Raw genomic sequence first — 16,652 nt, 5'->3', positions numbered from 1 at the left:
GGTAAAATTTAAGCCTTTTCTGGGTGGTGGTGGCGCATGCCTTTAATCCCAGCACTCAGGAGGAAGAGGCAGGCAGATCACTGTGAGTTCGAGGCCAGCCTGGTCTACAAAGTGAGTCTAGGACAGCCAAGGCTACACAGAGAAACCCTGTCTCAAAAAAAAAAAATTTTTTTTTTTTTTTAAAAAAGCCGTATGGGCTGCCTCCAGGCCTGCTTTCTGCCTGGACACCCAGTCCAGTCCATCCTAACTGTGCCAGCTCCCTCAGAGGCCTGCCCCAGGGGCCTGGCAGGAAGGAAACTGGGCCTCTCTGCTTTTGTGTTTCCCCCACCCCTCCACCCCACCCTGCCCCACTGGGAACCTGGCTTTTTTAAAAAGCCATGCTCCTGACATGGTGAGACACTAATGACTATTGTGCTAGGCTGGCTTGGTGAAGCTAGGTGGCGGGTCCTTTTAGCATCCCCTCCGGCCTTGTCTCCCACTTCTCTCTGGCCTGGTTCCCCTGTCGGGGCAGAGGGCTTTTTCTTTTTTGTTAAGGCGGAGGGATGCTCACCCTTCTCCAGTGAGAAATTCTCAGCACTCAGAGATAAAGGGAAAACCCTTTAATTAGCATGCAGTTCTAGCCTCTAGGTATTGCTTAGATAGGCCCAGGCCCGGTCAGAAGTATCTCGCAGCCCGTACAGCAATAGGCGCTGCCATTGTCTATGTATGTGACCACCGACCATCCTTCCCAGGATGGTCTTTTCATGCCCACCCTGAAGGAAGATTTTTTCCCCCCACAGAAAAACAGGTTCCCCAGAAGCTGAAATATGCAGGCTCCTAGTTAAGACGGTTTCATCTTTAGCCAATGGAATGTGCTGTCTGTGCTCTTTTCTAGAGAAAGAAGAGGGGGCTAGCAGGTGTTCAGAAGCCGAGGCCAGGAGTGCAGCGTTAGTCCTGTTGTTTCAGACCAGAGACAGTTTCTCAGTCCTGTGTCACCCAGTGCTTTCTGGGCAAGCTTGAAAGTCATGGTTGAGGCTAATGCTTACTCCTCCCTGCCCATCACCAAGGCCCAGCTGTCAGAGAACAGGTGAACTCTCCTGGCCTGGCCTGGCCTCTCCCCGCTTGTCATTCAGGCCTTCAGTCAACCAGCTCTCCCCAGGCCATATATCAGGCCTGCTGTGACCTGCCAGAGCAAAACCCGTAGCCTGATGGCCAGGCCTCCTCCTCTGCTCAGACCTCTGTATGACCCTGGATGAGACTCCAGGATGCTCATCTGAAACCAGGAGGTCTCTCTTCTTCTCCCTGTCCCATTTCTCTCTGACAAGGTCTTGATATGTAGCCCATGCCAACCTGGAACTAGTTATCCTCCTGCCTCAGCTTCCTGAGGTCTGGGTTATAGGTCAGCAGGTTTTTCTTGAGCGGTAGCTCTCACGGTGAGGTCCTAGACAGCAGTGTGCCCCCGGGAGCTCTCCAGCCACATTCACAGTGTGAATGGGGGCCTGTGCCTTCTGAAGTAAACTCAAGGATGTTTTCCCGTTGACCCAACCCAGAAACTCAGATCACAGACCTTGGGGTGGTGGGCTGATTTGTGTTGGCCTCACCTCTCTCTGACAGCAGAACCTAGGTCACCTAATTTCTCCCACAAGTGGTACCCATGAGCAGGATGCATGGGTTCCAGGGGACCCTCATGCAGTATGAGGGGTGTATGTACCTGTCACTGACAGGACACTGTGATTGTTTTGCATGGAGGCTCTAAAGAGCTGCTCAGGTATCCACAGCCTGTTTCAGAAGTGCTTGCTGTCAAGTTCACATCTGTGGCTTCTGGAGGTCGAAGGCCTCCTTAGCAGGGACCATCAGCCCCTGCAGGCTGAGGGAGGGTTGTTGTACAGTATGGTGATGAGCCTGGACTTAGCACCTGGCCTTAGCCCTCAGCCCTGTTCCCTCAGGGAAGCTGTGGTAGGCATATGAAAATATCCATCACAGAGTTGCCATGACCATGGTGTCAGCTGGTCCCTGATCCCCTGACCCCAAGCAGGATGGCTAGACTTACTGTTCAGGGCAGCCTCCATCTCTTTCTTGCTGTTGGCTGCGTGGTACCAGGTGACCAGCAGCCCATCCCGGTGGCTGATTTGGCCTGTGTTCAGCATGTAGTCCAGCATGTCAGCATCAGGACGGCAAACGGCATCTTGCTCACAGCCTGGAACCAATGCCGAGGGGTTGTATCGTCATCTCTTGCTCAGCCCAGGATGCTTAGCCATAATTCTACCACCATGAATCTAGCATTCAGTCCAGTAGACAGACAGCAGGGCCCACGGCCCCTGGTGTGGTAAGACAGAGTGAACCTTGCCTGGTAGTATATCTCTCTGATCCCAGAAGTTGTGAGGACAAGGCAGGAAGATTGGTATCAGCCTGAAGCCAGCCACAACTACATAGTAGTTCCAGTTCAGTTGGGCCAGACAGTAAAGATCTTCTTCAAATAATTACATTATATTATATTAGGGACCGGGGGTGTGGCCTAGTTGGTGGAGTGCTTGCTTGCCTGGGATGGTGAGGCTCTGGACATATCCTGGCTGTAGTGGCATATACCTGGCATTCCATCATTAGAGTGGAGGCAAGGAAGTCAGAAATTCAAGGTTGCCAGACAGTGCTGGTCCACACCTTTAATCCCAGCACACAAGAGGCAGAGGCAGGCAGATCTCTGTGAGTTCAAGGCCAGCCTGGTCTACAAAGAGGAGTTGGGTCTACGCAGGGCATGGGACCTGGTGGGATGCGGGGAGTTGCTTAGAAAAAGCTAGCGGGCTGCAAAGAGCCCACTGGAGACAGAGCCCCTGCAAGAGTCTAGAAGAGAGAGCCCTGAGGTTCTGAGGACAGTGCTGGTGAGGGATAGAGGGGAATTGGGGATGGGAGGGTGGGGGTAGGAAGTAGAGCCTCAGAATCAAGGTTGGCATAGATTTGAGGCTTAGGCTTGAGGGGCTGTTCCTGAGTGGCTGGAGGGCCCTTTGTCAAGGAGAGATTGCAGGGATCAGCAGGTGTGTAGGAAGAGTGTGAAGACTGCTCACAGACTCCAAGAAGGAAGGGCCTGCGAAAAGCACAGGAGGAGGGTCTTGGCTGAAGGTTGAGTTGATCAGGGGAAAGTCAGTGGTACCTTCTGCTAGGGATGGGGGCTTGGGAGGGCTGAAGCATCAAAGAGAGGAATAGAGCTGGGTACGTGGACAGAGTTCCTACCTGGTTGGGTGCCCCGATGCAGGGTTAGTCCCAGAACCATCGAAATGGCCAACACCAGTGTCACACTGACACTACCAGCAACGATCCACTTGGCCTGGCTTTGTGAGCACCACTTCCTGCAGGACATTTTGACCCTCGCTGAAGAGAGATTCCACAATCGCAGCTCCTGAGGCTCCCTGCAGCTGAGAATCTGGCAGGAGGCAGGAGCCTGCAGGCAGTCTTTAGCCCTCCGGTCTGGCCACTCCTGCAGCCTGGGTGGAGAGAGCTCAGAAGCCCTGCCCTCTTGCCAGCCCTCACCTCCCTCCCCATGCTGTATCTTATCAGACTCAGCAGAAAATCCTGCCACCCCTCAGATGACCTTCGAGCACTTCAGGAAACAGTGGAGCATTGGGGAGAGCCCTGACCCCTGCCTGGTGCAGGAGGCTAGGGTTCTGTGCTAGCTGGTCTGCCATTCCTGGTGGCCTAGAGCAAGCCAAAGTGTCCGTCCAGGCTTTGGTTTACCCCTATGTGAAAGGAAGCAGCTGCATTGGGCCATGTCTTTACTCCCCTCAATCTAGAACTTTCTGCTCGGCTCCAGGGAACCCCTTGGGTCATGTCAGGGTTGGTGACAAGAGCAGATTAGATCTGCCCTAGGGACATGGATTTCCTTTTATCTGAGATGATGGCTGATAGGGCTGGGATGGGAGCTGATAGTCCTGGCCTGTGAACCTGCGGGAGCGCAGGCCACCCCTGGGGCAGCGGTTCAATGGGCAGGGCTAAATTGCTCAGACAGAGAGGGTTCGAGGAGCAACAGGAGGAAAAGAGTTAAGGACTGCCCCAGTCTCACAGGCCAGGGAACTCCTAGGCTTCAAAGAGGCAGCTGTGAGAGGTGTGCAGTGGAGCTGGGCCTTAGAGGTTAAGGGACAGCAGGGTACAGGTGACAAGGGAGTGGGTAGATAAGGGCTTTTTTTTTTTTTGCATTTGTTAGCAGTGACAACAAATGGAGTATAGTTTTTGCTTTTCCAAGAGGTTTATTTCTTGTGACAAGACCACTGCCAAACAGTTCCTGTTGCAGAAGACTTTGTCCTGAGCAACGTCTGTGCCACATGTAAGCACAGGCCCTACTGCCTCTACTTGGTCTCTTCTTGTCCACCCCAAGTGACAATGGAAGGGCACTGTTTTAGGGTTATATTTAATACCGGGTTGAATAAATACCAGTGGAAAAATCCCAAAGCTCAGCTTTAAAAACATTAAAAAGTGCCGGGTGTGGTAGCACGTGCCTTTAATCCCAGCACTCTGGGGGCAGAGGCAGGTGGATCTATGTGAGTTTGAGGCCAGCCTGATCTACAAAGTGAGTCCAGGACAGCCAGGGTGGTTATACAGAGAAACCATATCCTGAAAAAAAGCCAACAGAACAAAAACAAACAAACAAAAAATCCAAAACCAAAAGCAAAAAAAATTTTAAGTTGTTTTTTTTTTGTGAGCAAGCTGGCTTAATGGGTAAAAGGTCTTTGCCAAGAACCCTGACAACTTGAGTTCAATTTTTAGGACCCATATGGTGGAAAGAGACAGCAGCTTCTGCAAGTTGTCCTCTGACTTCTACATGTACTCCCACTCCCCACAAAGTAAACATAATTTAAAAATGAAAAAATTAAACTCTATTTTGTGTCTATGTACATGTGTCGGTGTACATGCATTTGGATGTATATGCATGTGCCTGTGTGTGCATGTGGGGAGGCCACGGATCAACTCAGGGTGTCTTTCTTCAGATGTCAATTTGATCCCATTATGAACCCTGAGATTGTGAACTGTAAAAACATATTTCTTGTTTGGTGTGGTGGAAAGGTATTTAGGACAGCAAGGATAAAAAGAAGGGGCTTTTAAACTTTGATTTAGCAAGCTTTCTTACTTTCAGCTTTTTGGCCTTTTCCTGCTGGGCTGTCAGCTGAGCTAGTGAGCTTTTTGGGCTTTTTCCTCTGAGATGAGGGCTGAGTAGGAAGGTCAGCTGGGTGCTCGCTCTGCCTCTCTGAGCTAGCAGGTTTTCACCCCAGCATCTGGCTTCTGAGTGTTTTTTGGGTAAAATCTGAACAATTGGAATTTTTTGTTTTTAAAGCAACAATTTATTGTAGAGGAATTTTAATTTAGAACATGGCTGCTCTGGCAAGAGATGACATCCAAAGATCTTCTAGGTCCATGTGATCCGGCTGGAATACAAACACGCCTTTAACCCAGGAGACAGAGACAAGCAGGTCTGAGTTGAGGGCCAGCCTGGTATAGAACAAGTTTCAGGTAAAGAAAAGCTTAGGTCCAGGCATGGTGGTACATGCCTTTAATCCCAAACAATGAAGGAAAAGTGAGTTTGTAGAAGGAAGCACCGTGTTTGAAAGTGATGTCTAATGGAGTGGCAGAAAAAGTGATGTCTAAGCCAGGTGTGGTGGTGCACGCCTTTAATCCCAGCACTCAGGAGGCAGAGGCAGGCGGATCTCTGTGAGTTTGAGGCCAGCCTGGTCTACAGAGAGAGTCCAGGACAGCCAAGGCTACACAGAGAAACCCTGTCTCGAAAAACCAAACAGAAAAAAAAAAAAAAAAAAAAAAAAAAAAAAAAAGAAAGAAAGAAAAAAAGAAAAAAAGTGATGTCTAATTGAGTGGCAGAAAAAGTGACAAATCAGATCAAGATTTGACAGAATAGCATATGCCCATATGGCTTGTTCACTGAGCCATATCCCTAGCCCCACAAAGTGCTTTGTCTATATCCAGATGCTGGCCCTCTGTGTCCTCATTAAGAATTCACCAGATGGTGCTGGAGAGATGGCTCAGCAGTTAAGAGCACTGACTGCTCTTCCAAAGGACCCGGGTTCAATTCCAAGCACCCACATAACAGCTCACAACTCTCTGTAACTCCAATATCTGACACCCTCACACAGACATACATGTAGACAAGACACTGATGCCCATAAAATAAAAATAAATAAATTATTTAAAGAAAAATTTGGGGCTGGAGAGATGGCTCAGAGGTCGAGAACACTGACTGTTCTTCTAAAGGACTCGGGTTCAATTCCCAGGACCCACATGGCAGCTCACAACTGTCTGTAACTCCAAGATCTGACACCCTCATACAGACATACATGCAGGCAAAACACTGATGCACATAAAATAAAAATAAATAAATTAAAAAGGAAGGACTTCATCAGTCATGATACAGCGTGCTAAGTTCTCTGCATGTATATGATGCTACAGTACAAAGGCTGAGGCAGGAGGATCATGAGTTAGCCTGGGCTACAGAGAGATCCTGTCTCAAAGAACAAAATAAAGCCAGGGCTGGTGGTACATGCCTGGAAACTCAGCACTCAGGAGGCACAGGTAGGCCTATCTCTTTAAGTCGGAAGCCAGCCTGGCCCACATAGTAACTCCAGCTCTCCCTCCCCCACAGTTATATAGTGAGACTCAAAACAAACAAACAAACAAAAACATAAATAAATAAATAAATAAATAAAGAATGAATGAATGAATGGATGGATGGATGGATGGATGCATGGGAGCAGGGACCAGCTGGATGGGCAGGTAAAGGCAGGCTGTAGAGTGACCCCTGTATCAGTGGGGAGACGTTGAGGAATTTGTCATCAAACAAGTCCCCTGATATAGAATATATAGGACATAGGTGGATATGCAGGATATACGTGGCTAGAGGAGTTGGGACACCAGCTAGAAACCTGGCCAATGATCACAGAGACATGAGTTACTATGAGAAAAAAAAAATGTTCTTCTGGCCTGCGGTTTAGTGGTAGAGTGCTTGTCTAGCAGGCAGTGAGCTCTGGGATTAGTTCCCAGGCTTCAAACAAGAAGGGAAGACTCTAAAGAGCTGAGCCTGCTAGTGCGAGCCTGTAATAGTAGCTACCAGGAAGGCTGAGGTGCAGGACCACGAGTTCATGGCCTGTGTGGGCTACAGTGTGAGTTTAAATCCAGTCTGGGCAACTTAGACTGGATTTGCAAAGTAAAAAGTAAAAAGAGGGCTGAGGAGCAGCTCAGAGGTCACACACTTCTCCTAGCAGGCAAATTCCCTCCAGTTGCATCCCTAGAACTAGGAAAATAGAAAACCACCTATTCTGTGACAAACATGAACAAGCGTGGCTTGGGATCATGAGTTTGAGCTTTCCCAAACGAAAAAGGCTTTGTGGATTTTATAATCCCAGGAAAAGCATCCCTGTTATTTATAGAACTCAGTTGGGACTAGGGCAGGCAGGGTAGGGAGCAGGGTAGAGGCTGTCTGATGGTATTCAGTGTTAGAGCCACTGGGGGGCCTAATGTGTCAAAGTGACACTTTCTGAGACTTTCATGGAAAAGTCAAGTAGATGCTAGGTCATATATAGGTAGTTGATAGCAGGTGGCTGTTAACAGAAAGTAAGAGCCAGGCATGGTGGCCACACATTTAATCCCAGCACTCAGGACGCAGAGGCAGGAGGATGGCTACCTCAGTGTTTCTCTCCTCTGCTGTATCTTAGATAGGGTTCTAGAGCTCACTCTGTAGACCTGGATGGCCTTGAACTCACAGAGGCCTGCCTGGCTCTCCTCCCAAGTGCTGGGATTAAAAAGGCATGCTCCATTACACCCAGAAGTAGGGATATGTATTTTTTTTTATTAATTTATTCTTGTTACATCTCAATGGTAATCCCATCCCTTGTATCCTCCCATTCTTCCCTCCCTCCCATTTTCCCCTTACACCCCTCCCCTATGACTGTGCCTGAGGGGGGACTTCCTCCCCCTTTATATGCTCATAGGGTATCAAGTCTCTTCTTGGTAGCCTGCTGTCCTTCCTCTGAGTGCCACCAGGTCTCCCCCTCCAAGGACATGGTCAAATATGAGGCACCAGAGTATGTATGAAAGTCATACTCCACTCTCCACTCAACTGTGGAGAATGTCCTGTCCATTGGCTAGATCTGGGTAGGGGTTTGAAGTTTACGGCCTGTATTGTCCTTGGCTGGTGCCATAGTTTGAGCAGGACCCCTGGGCCCAAATCTGCCTATTATAATGTTCTTCTTGTAAGTTTCTAGGACCCTCTGGATCCTTCTACTTTGCTCTTCTCCCATGCTTCTCTCATCTAGAGTTAAGGGATACTTCTTAACGCCAAGTGCAAAGTAAAGGAAATGTCTTACTTTAATTCATTGCGGGAGATATGGCCTTTCTATAAAGTGAAAGTCTGTGAGGCTTCTATGTGCTAGTTTATTGAAGGTACTAGATATGAGATATAGCCATAAATCAGGTTGCCTTGGCCTAGTGGCAGGAAGCTGCTTCTGTGTTTAATTGTCACAGCAGAGAGCCTGTCTGCTGTACCACGGATGGCAGGGAAGCTGCAGACACGACCAAGTTCACACTGCCAGCACCGGTAGCCTGGCAGGAAGGACCCTCCTCTTCTGTAGTTCTTAGGATTAGACCCTGAGCCTCACACATGCTAGATAAGCTCTCTATGATGGAACTTAACTTTAAGCTCTTTTTTTTTTTTTTAACCTTTGAGACAGTCTCTCACTAAATTGCCAAGGTTGCCTTGAATTTTCTGTAGCTTATTCAATTTGTAATCCTCCTGTCTCACTGGGATTACAGTCTTATGCCACCCAGGACAGGAATACACTTTATAACTCATGCTGGCCTTGAACTCAGTGCTGGGATTATAGGTGTGTGTCATGGCTAAAGAAGGACTTTATTGCTGAGGTGTGGTGGCACACGCCTTTAATCCCAGCACTTGGGAGGCAGAGGCAGGTGGACTGCTGTGAGTTCGAGGCCAGCCTGGTCTACAAAGCGAGTCTAGGACAGCCAAGGCTACACAGAGAAATCTTGCTGGTGCCCAAGAAAACCAGAAATGGGCATAGGTTCCTCTGGAACAAGTTACACATCGTTGTGAGCCACTGTGTGGGTGCTGGGAATCAAACCTGGGTCTTCTGGAAGAGCAGCCAGTGCAGTGAGCCATCTCTTCAGGACTAGGAAGGACATTTCTGGCAAGAGAAAACCTAGCCATGTTCCTAGGCTGTGGGGAAGGAGGAGCGAGGAGGAATTCTGGATCTGCTGAAGCATCAGAAAGGAACAGGAGCAGGGATGGGGTGTGGGCAGGAACAGGAAGGACAGAGGGCTGAAGTCAGGCCAGGAAGAGTGAGTCCAAAGTTGAAAAGGAGAGCATTCAAGAATGTCGGCCATGGGGCTGGAATGGTGGCTCAGAGGTTAAGAGCACTGGCTGTTCTTCCAAAGGTCCTGAGTTCAATTCCCAGCAACCACGTGGTGGCTCACAACCATCTATAATGAGATCTGGTGCCCTCTGCTGGTCTGTAGGCATATGAAGGCAGGGTACTGTATAAAGAGTGAATAAATACATCTTAAAGAAAAAAAGGTATGTCAGGCCGGGTGTGATGGCTGCACGCCTTCATTTCCAGCACTAAGGAGGCAGAGGCAGGTGGATCGCTGTGAGTTTGAGGCCAGCCAGGTCTACAAAGCAAGCCCAGGACAGCCAAGACTACACAGGGAAACCCTGTCTTGAAAACAAAACAAAACAAAAAACGAACAAGACAAAAATCATGCCTATCTTTCACTGACGAGCTGAGGACGCTGAAGACACAGAGCTAGTCTGATGAGACCAGTTCTTGGATAGCGTGTCTCTGAACAAACAGTGCCTCACATCTGAGGGTACCGAGATTTACTGCTCTGAGTCCAAACAAGAATACGACATCACGCAGAGTTTCACTCTCATTTTGTAAGTGGTGCCTTAAAAGTGTTTCTATTTTGTCTCTCGAATCCGAACCATTTTAGTTACTATTCATCATTAAAAGTATGCTCTTGGGCAAGATAGCTATAGGGCCTTAACTTCCTCACCACAGAATCTAGGTCACACAGGGTGTGCATCTCGGGGCCCTGCCCTCCACTGTACCCTGCTCCACACTTTTATCAGTCCTCGGATGAAACGGGGTGGAGCAGGGAAAAGATCAAGGGCTCGCTTTCTTGATGTCTCTGGCTTTTGGCCTTTCTTGTCACAGATTGCCTGGTTCCAAAGCAACTGTCACCCCAAGATAAACAGGGGTATAAGGTCACAGGAGATGTTCTGGGGTGCTTTGAAGTCCCACTGAGACTCAGCCTTTGTTTGAGTCAGGTCCTGTCTCTGTGGAGTTGGGGGTCTGAAGAAGACACATCTCTTCCTTCGCTCCTCTCCATTGTGTGAGCAGGAGCAGGAGCAGGAATCTTATTGGCTGGGAAACTTCTGGATCATGGTGACCTCACAAAGACTATAAGCCCAGCCTGGGCTGTGGGGGGCGGGGGAGCCCAGGTAAGCTGAAGGGTGGCTCTGGGAAAGTACCAAGGGAGGGGTCAGCCTGCGTGGCCTCCACAAGGCACTTACTACCTTGACCCCAAGCCCTGCTAGGTAAAGGTCTCCCCACCTGGCTATAATCCCACAGTTGTTACTTCATACCTTTGGATTAAAGTTGAGTTTTCTGTTGCCATGTGGATGCCCAGGTGGAGGTAACACACCAGCAGCTCAAGGCTCACAGAAACCTATCAGTCTTGAAAGCAGAGAGTCGGGAGAACAGGGAAGAGGAACTAAGCAGGCCTAGAGGGGATGCCACAGATCTCGGGAGGGCAAGTGCAGAGGATCGAGGGCTAGAGCTTTTTTTTCTCATTCAGAGAAGCATGGTGTGTGGACGGACACTTGCGGATGGCTGAAGGTGGCCCAAGATTGGCAGAAGGAATGGGATGAGAATTAGGAAGATGCTTTTCCCACTGAGGGACCCCTAGGAATCTTTGTGGTGGTGGTGGTGGTGTGTGTGTGTGTGAGAAGTGAGGGTTGAGAAGCCCCCCTCTGCCACTTGCTGGGCGCTTAAAAACTGCCAGATGCCGGAACAGTCTCAATGAATGTGCCAGGGACCGAGGGCAGCGGTATCTGTTTTGAAGAGCTGTCATTCACTCATTCAGTCATTGAGAATGGTTGGAAAGCAGGTTCAAGGCCAGGGCAGGGGATGGATGTGGCTGGAGAGGCAGAGGGAACTGCCTGTGGCCTGAGGGGGCCCCTCTGCTGAAAGAAGCCCGGAGGCCGAGGGCCAACAGACCCTTGCTGTCATTCACATGGCTGTTCATCCATAGGTGGATGTTCTAGGGCTGCGCGCCCAGGAGTTCTTTTTAATGGTGGTCAGGCAAGGTAGTGCACGCCTTCAATCCCAGCCCTCAGTTGCTCAGGCAGGACGATCACCAGTTCAAGGCCAGTCTAGGCTACATAGCAGTTTTAAAGGCAGCCTGGGTTGCATAGTGAAACCCTGTTGCAAAGAAACCAAACCAACTAACCAACTAAGCATAAAAACAAACAAACAAACAAACACTCTTGTGGTTGTTGTTTTTAGTATTTTTAGCCTGCACTTCTTTAGGCTTACCCCAGGTTCACTCCCATTTTCTGAATCTATATGGTTTTATCTTTTATTTGGGATGTTTTCAGCCATTATTACTTTGAGTGCTTTTCAACACCGTTTTCTCCTTATAAGATTCTGACCAGTTGATTGTTGGTTACTTTGTTCCTGTCCTCAAGAGTCTGCTATTTTCCCTGTTGCTCATATTAACTGCATTTTTATTTTATATGTTTTAAAATTAATTTATTTAGATTGCATCTCAATTGTTATCCCCTCACTTGTATCCTCCCATTCCTCCCTCCCTCCCTCTTTCACCCTATTCCCCTCCCCTAGGTCTGTGACAGAAGGGGATCTCTTTCCCCACGATATGGTCACAGCCTATCAAGTCTCATCCTGGTAGCCTGCTTATCCTTTCTCTGAGTGCCACCAGGCCTCCCCACCAAGGGGAAGTGGTCAAATATGGGGTACCAGAGTTCCGCGCTCTCCACGGAACTGTGGAGAATGTCTTGTTCATTGGCTAGATCTGAATAGGGTTCAATGTTTACTGCAGTATTTTCCTTGGTTGGTGCAGTAGGTTGAGCAGACCCCTCTGATGCTCTCCTTGTGGGTTTCTAGGACCCTCTGGATCCTTCTATTTCCCCATTCTCTCATATTTCTCTCACTTAGAGTCCCAATTGCCCAGTAAGTGAAGACGTTCATGGGACATTCCTTTTGGGCTAGTGTCCAATTATAAGTGAGTATATACCATGTGAGTCTTTCTGGGTCTGGGTTAACTCACTCAGGATGATCATTTCTAACTCCATCCATTTGCCCATAAATTTCAGTTTTTTCTTGTTTTTAATAGCTGACTAGTATTCCATAGTGTAAACATACCACAGTTTCTTTATCCATTCTTTGACTGAGGGACATTTAGCTTGTTTCCAGGTTCTGGATATTATGAATAAGGCTGTTATGAACATGGTTGAGCACATGTCCTTGTTGTGTGGTGGAGCATCTTCTGGGTATACTCCAAGAAGTGGAACAGCTGGGTCTTGAGGTAGCCCTATTCCCAGTTTTCTGAGAAAGCTCCAGATTGATTTCCAAAGTGGTTGTACAAGTTTGCACTCCCACCAGCAATGAAGATGTGTTCCCCTTTCTCCACATCCTTGCCAGCATGTACTGTCATTTGAGTATATGTTTTTATAGATTTATTTATCGTCTACTGAGACAAGGTCTCACCATGCACTTCCAACTGGTCTGGAACTCTCTATGTAGACAAGGCTGGTCCTGAACTCACTGAGCTCTGCCTGTCTTTGTCTCTTGAGTGCTGGGTGTGCACCACCATGACCAGCTGATTTATTTGTATTTCATATGTATGTATGTTTGACCTGCATGCATGTAAGTTTTACCATGTGCATATCTGGTGCCTGTGGAGGCTGGAAGAGGGAGTCGGAGCTCCTCAAATTGAGTTACAGATGGTTGTGAGTGACCATCCAAGGATGGGCAGTAAATACAGGCCCTCCTCCACAAGAGTAGTCAGTGCTCTTAACTGTTGAGCCTTCTCTCCAGGTTTACTTTTTTTCTTTTCTTTCTTTCTTTCTTCCTTTTTTTTTTTTGAGCATGCAATCCAGGAACTTGCTGTGCACAGAGGGTGACAGGTGACAGACAGTCTGGTCCCTCTGCTTTTCTGGTACAGGCCTGCACCCTCATGCCTCGATGGACTAAGACCTTAGTGATTCGTCTTCTGTCCCTACTGTACTGAGTACCTCAGACAAGCTTTTCAAAATGTGGTTATTGGGGAGAGGAGGGAATGGGAGTCATTGCTTAGAGGATGTATTTTGGGGGATATCGGAAGAACACACGCTAAGGAAATGCACGATGTATTTTATTTTATTTTTTTTTGGTTGAGATTAGAGTCATACTCTGTATCATGGGCTAGCCTGGAACTCATTAGCAAGACTCAAACTCCCAGTGTTTCTCTTATTTCTGAATCCCAAGTATAGGTGTGAGCCACCATGCCTGACTTTGGTGTTGTTTGCAACAAGGTCTTACTCGGCACCCAGGATGGCCTTGAACTTGTGATCTCTGTTCTCATCCTCCTGAACATTGGGATCAGAGTGCTCTACCACCACACCTAGCTCAGACAGGATCCCTCTCTGTAGCCCAGCCTATCCTGGGACTCACTGGGTATTCCAGGCTAGCCCTTGGGCTCATGGTCATCCTTCTGCCTCAGTTTTCTAGTTCTGGGATTACAGGTGTGTCTGTAATGTGGTGTGGTAAATGTTCTTACATACATAGTGTCACCTTTTTTTTTTTTTTTAAGATTTATTTATTTATTATTATATATACAGTGCTTTCCCTGCATGTACACCTGCAGGCCAGAAGAGGGCATCAGATCACATTATAGATGGTTGTGAGCCACCATGTGGTTGCTGGGAATTGAACTCAGGACCTCTGGAGGAGCAGTGAGTGCTCTTAACCTCTGAGCCATCTCTCCAGCCCCATATTATCACTCTTAAATAGAGATCACTGAAACAGGAACATTCTGGAAGGGATATGTTTAGTATTTTGGTTGTGATGATGGAATTCTATATGCATGCATATGTCCAAACTCATCAAAATATGGACATTAAATACAGGCACTGTAGTGCTTTTTTTTTTTTTTTTTTTTTTTTTAGGTTTTTTTGAGACTGGGTTTCTCTGTGTAGCCCTGGCTGTCTTAGACTCGCTTTGTAGATGAGGCTGGCCTTGAACTCACAGAGATCCACCTGACTCTGCCTCCCGAATGCTGGGATTAAAGGCGTGTGCCACCACTGCCCAGCTCTGTGTTTGTTTTTATAAAGAAAGGTCTTGTGTAATCCAGGCTGGCTGTGAAGTACCTCTCAAGTGCTGGGATTACAGATGTGTGATCTGCTCCTCCCTTTTTTAAAGATTAATTTAAAAAATATTTTATGTAAATTGATGTTTTGCCTGAATTATGTTTGTACCACGTGTGCATGCGGTGTCTGCAGAGGCCAGAAGAGGGTGTCAGATCAACTGAAACTGAAGTTACCGATGGTTGTGAGTCTCCATGTGGGCACTGAGAATCAAATCTGGTTCTTCGGAAGAGAGCCAGGAAGTCTCTTAACTGATGAGATGTGTCGCCAATCACCCCTTTGCCCACTCCCACCCCTTAATTTTTTGAGACAGGGTCTTTCTATGCAGCTCATGACCAGCCTGGAACTTGCTACATAGACCAGGCTGGCCTGGAACTCACTGAGATTGCCCACGTCTGTCTCTCAAAGGCCAGGATTAAAGGCGTGCGCCACCACTCCCTGCTGAGCATTACCCATGTGGTGGAGGGCAAGCCATGAATTGCCTCCTACTTTGAAGATTCTCTGAAGACTTGCCCACCTGTGGCAGGATGGAAGAGGAGGGCTGAGGGAGAAGAAAGTGTCAGGGAGAGTTGCTCTGTCCTGTCAACCTGTCCTCTATTCACTGTCTCACAGGCCACACTAGTCTGCATTACTTCAGGTCAAAAAGGCCTCCCTTTGATAACTATGGTGTGTGTGTGTGTGTGTGTGTGTGTGTGTGTGTGTGTGTGTGTGTGTGTGTGTGCATGTGCAAGCATCTGTGTATATGAGATAGAAAAAAGGTGAAGAGCAAACATAGGTCCCTGGTAAAATAAAAGGAGGAAAAGACCAGGGCTTTGGTGAGGGACTCAAACCAAGGAGCCCCAACATTTCCAACTCCTTGGCTACAGGTGAAGTAGATTTTTCTGGCAATGGTAAGGTTGCTCATCCTGCTTTGCAGACACCAGGTCTTAGGGATATATGTGGCCTCCCCCTGGCATCAAGGTCCTGGTTGTCCTTTGCCACAGCCTCTAGCAAAAAGGATAGGAAGAGTAACCAAGGAAAGCCTCCTGCAGGCTCACACTCCCATAAGACGGGGAGCTATGGAAGAGCACAGGGCTGGTGGGGGAAAGTCCCGTGTCCAGGGCCATTCCCTCACACTAGTAAGATGAGCTGATCTATGACTTGGGACTACATGACTTCAAGTGTCTGGCCTTTCCAGGGCCGAGCCATGTTGTAGATGCAGGTTGGTGGGATGAACAAATGATTCAGGACAAGTACATGAGCAAGTAAGAAGTGGAAGGGACAGGAGGTGAGCTAAGTGAGGGAACGGATGAGCAAAGCCATATTGAAGAAGGTAAGATGAGAACCCAAATGTTACCGAGAGCTTGCTGTGTGCAGGTGCCAGGCCGGACATCATAGAAACCAGCTGTAAGCAAGCAAGGCAGAGGCAGTCTCTGCTGCTATCGAGTTTCTTGCCTGGCAGAGAAGCCAGATGTGTGTGCCAGGAAAGAGGAAGCCAGCAGGCTGTTCTGAGAGCTTACAGGTGGCCTTCGCCTGTGTAGGGACCCTACAAGGGAGAAGCTTTAAGTGGTGGCTGGAGTAGGGAAATGGAAGAGAGGAACTCAGCCCGTGGAAGGCCCAGACCTGCAAAGGTGGAGTGGGAGAAGGGGAGGATATTGGGAGGCTTTAGGAGGGCCGTGCGAGGTGATACAGAAGAGCCCTTTAGGGCCTACTAACAACTAGGAACTCTGTTCTAAGGACAACAGGAAAGCCATAGTTGAGTTTAGCCAGAGGGTCTCTCTTGCCCTGACTTGATTTTCTTTGTATGTCTTCCCAGGGGCCCACTGCTTAAGAACACCATGCTGACAGGTAAGAGATCCTATGGGGGAGGGTGGCCCAGTGGTGGGATCCAGTGGATTGGGGAATTCACCCACGGTTAGATTGTTGGACAAGTAAGTTGTGTGGTCTCTTGCCAGGCTATAAGATGCTCTGCCAAAGGGGCCTTTGAGGCTCTGGCCTGTGACCACAAGCAGAGCAGTTATAGTGACTTAGGGGTTTGTCCCAAGACCCAGGGAGCCTTGTTGGTGAACTGAGGTCACAGGGGGCTGGCTGAGAATTGGGTAACACATGACAAAGTACCTTATCCTCTTTCAACCTTTAAGTGCTTATTTGCCTGTTTATAGACTGACTTGGGTGCTTGGCACTGACTGGGGAGTTAGAGATGCTTTGGGGTCCAAGATACAGTTTCCCCCTTCCTTTTCCTCCTCTTCTTCCTTTCCTTCTCTCT

General features: G+C 48.3%; 1 protein-coding gene across 1 annotated transcript in view; it reads right to left on the bottom strand.

Annotated features, from left to right (window-relative positions):
- The window catches only part of Fam151a (family with sequence similarity 151 member A), a 12,862-nt gene extending 9,510 nt beyond the window's left edge, over nt 1-3,352 (bottom strand). Inside the window, 2 exon segments of the mRNA XM_051172020.1 lie at nt 2,030-2,176; nt 3,205-3,352. Coding sequence (XP_051027977.1) covers nt 2,030-2,176; nt 3,205-3,331 — 274 coding nt within the window. The 5' untranslated portion in view covers nt 3,332-3,352.
- Between the last annotated feature and the right edge of the window lie 13,300 nt (nt 3,353-16,652).

The sequence above is a fragment of the Acomys russatus genome, chromosome 29 (genome assembly GCF_903995435.1).
Source record: "Acomys russatus chromosome 29, mAcoRus1.1, whole genome shotgun sequence".
In the NCBI taxonomy this organism is placed as follows: domain Eukaryota; kingdom Metazoa; phylum Chordata; class Mammalia; order Rodentia; family Muridae; genus Acomys; species Acomys russatus.
This window is presented reverse-complemented; position numbering and strand designations above follow the sequence as displayed.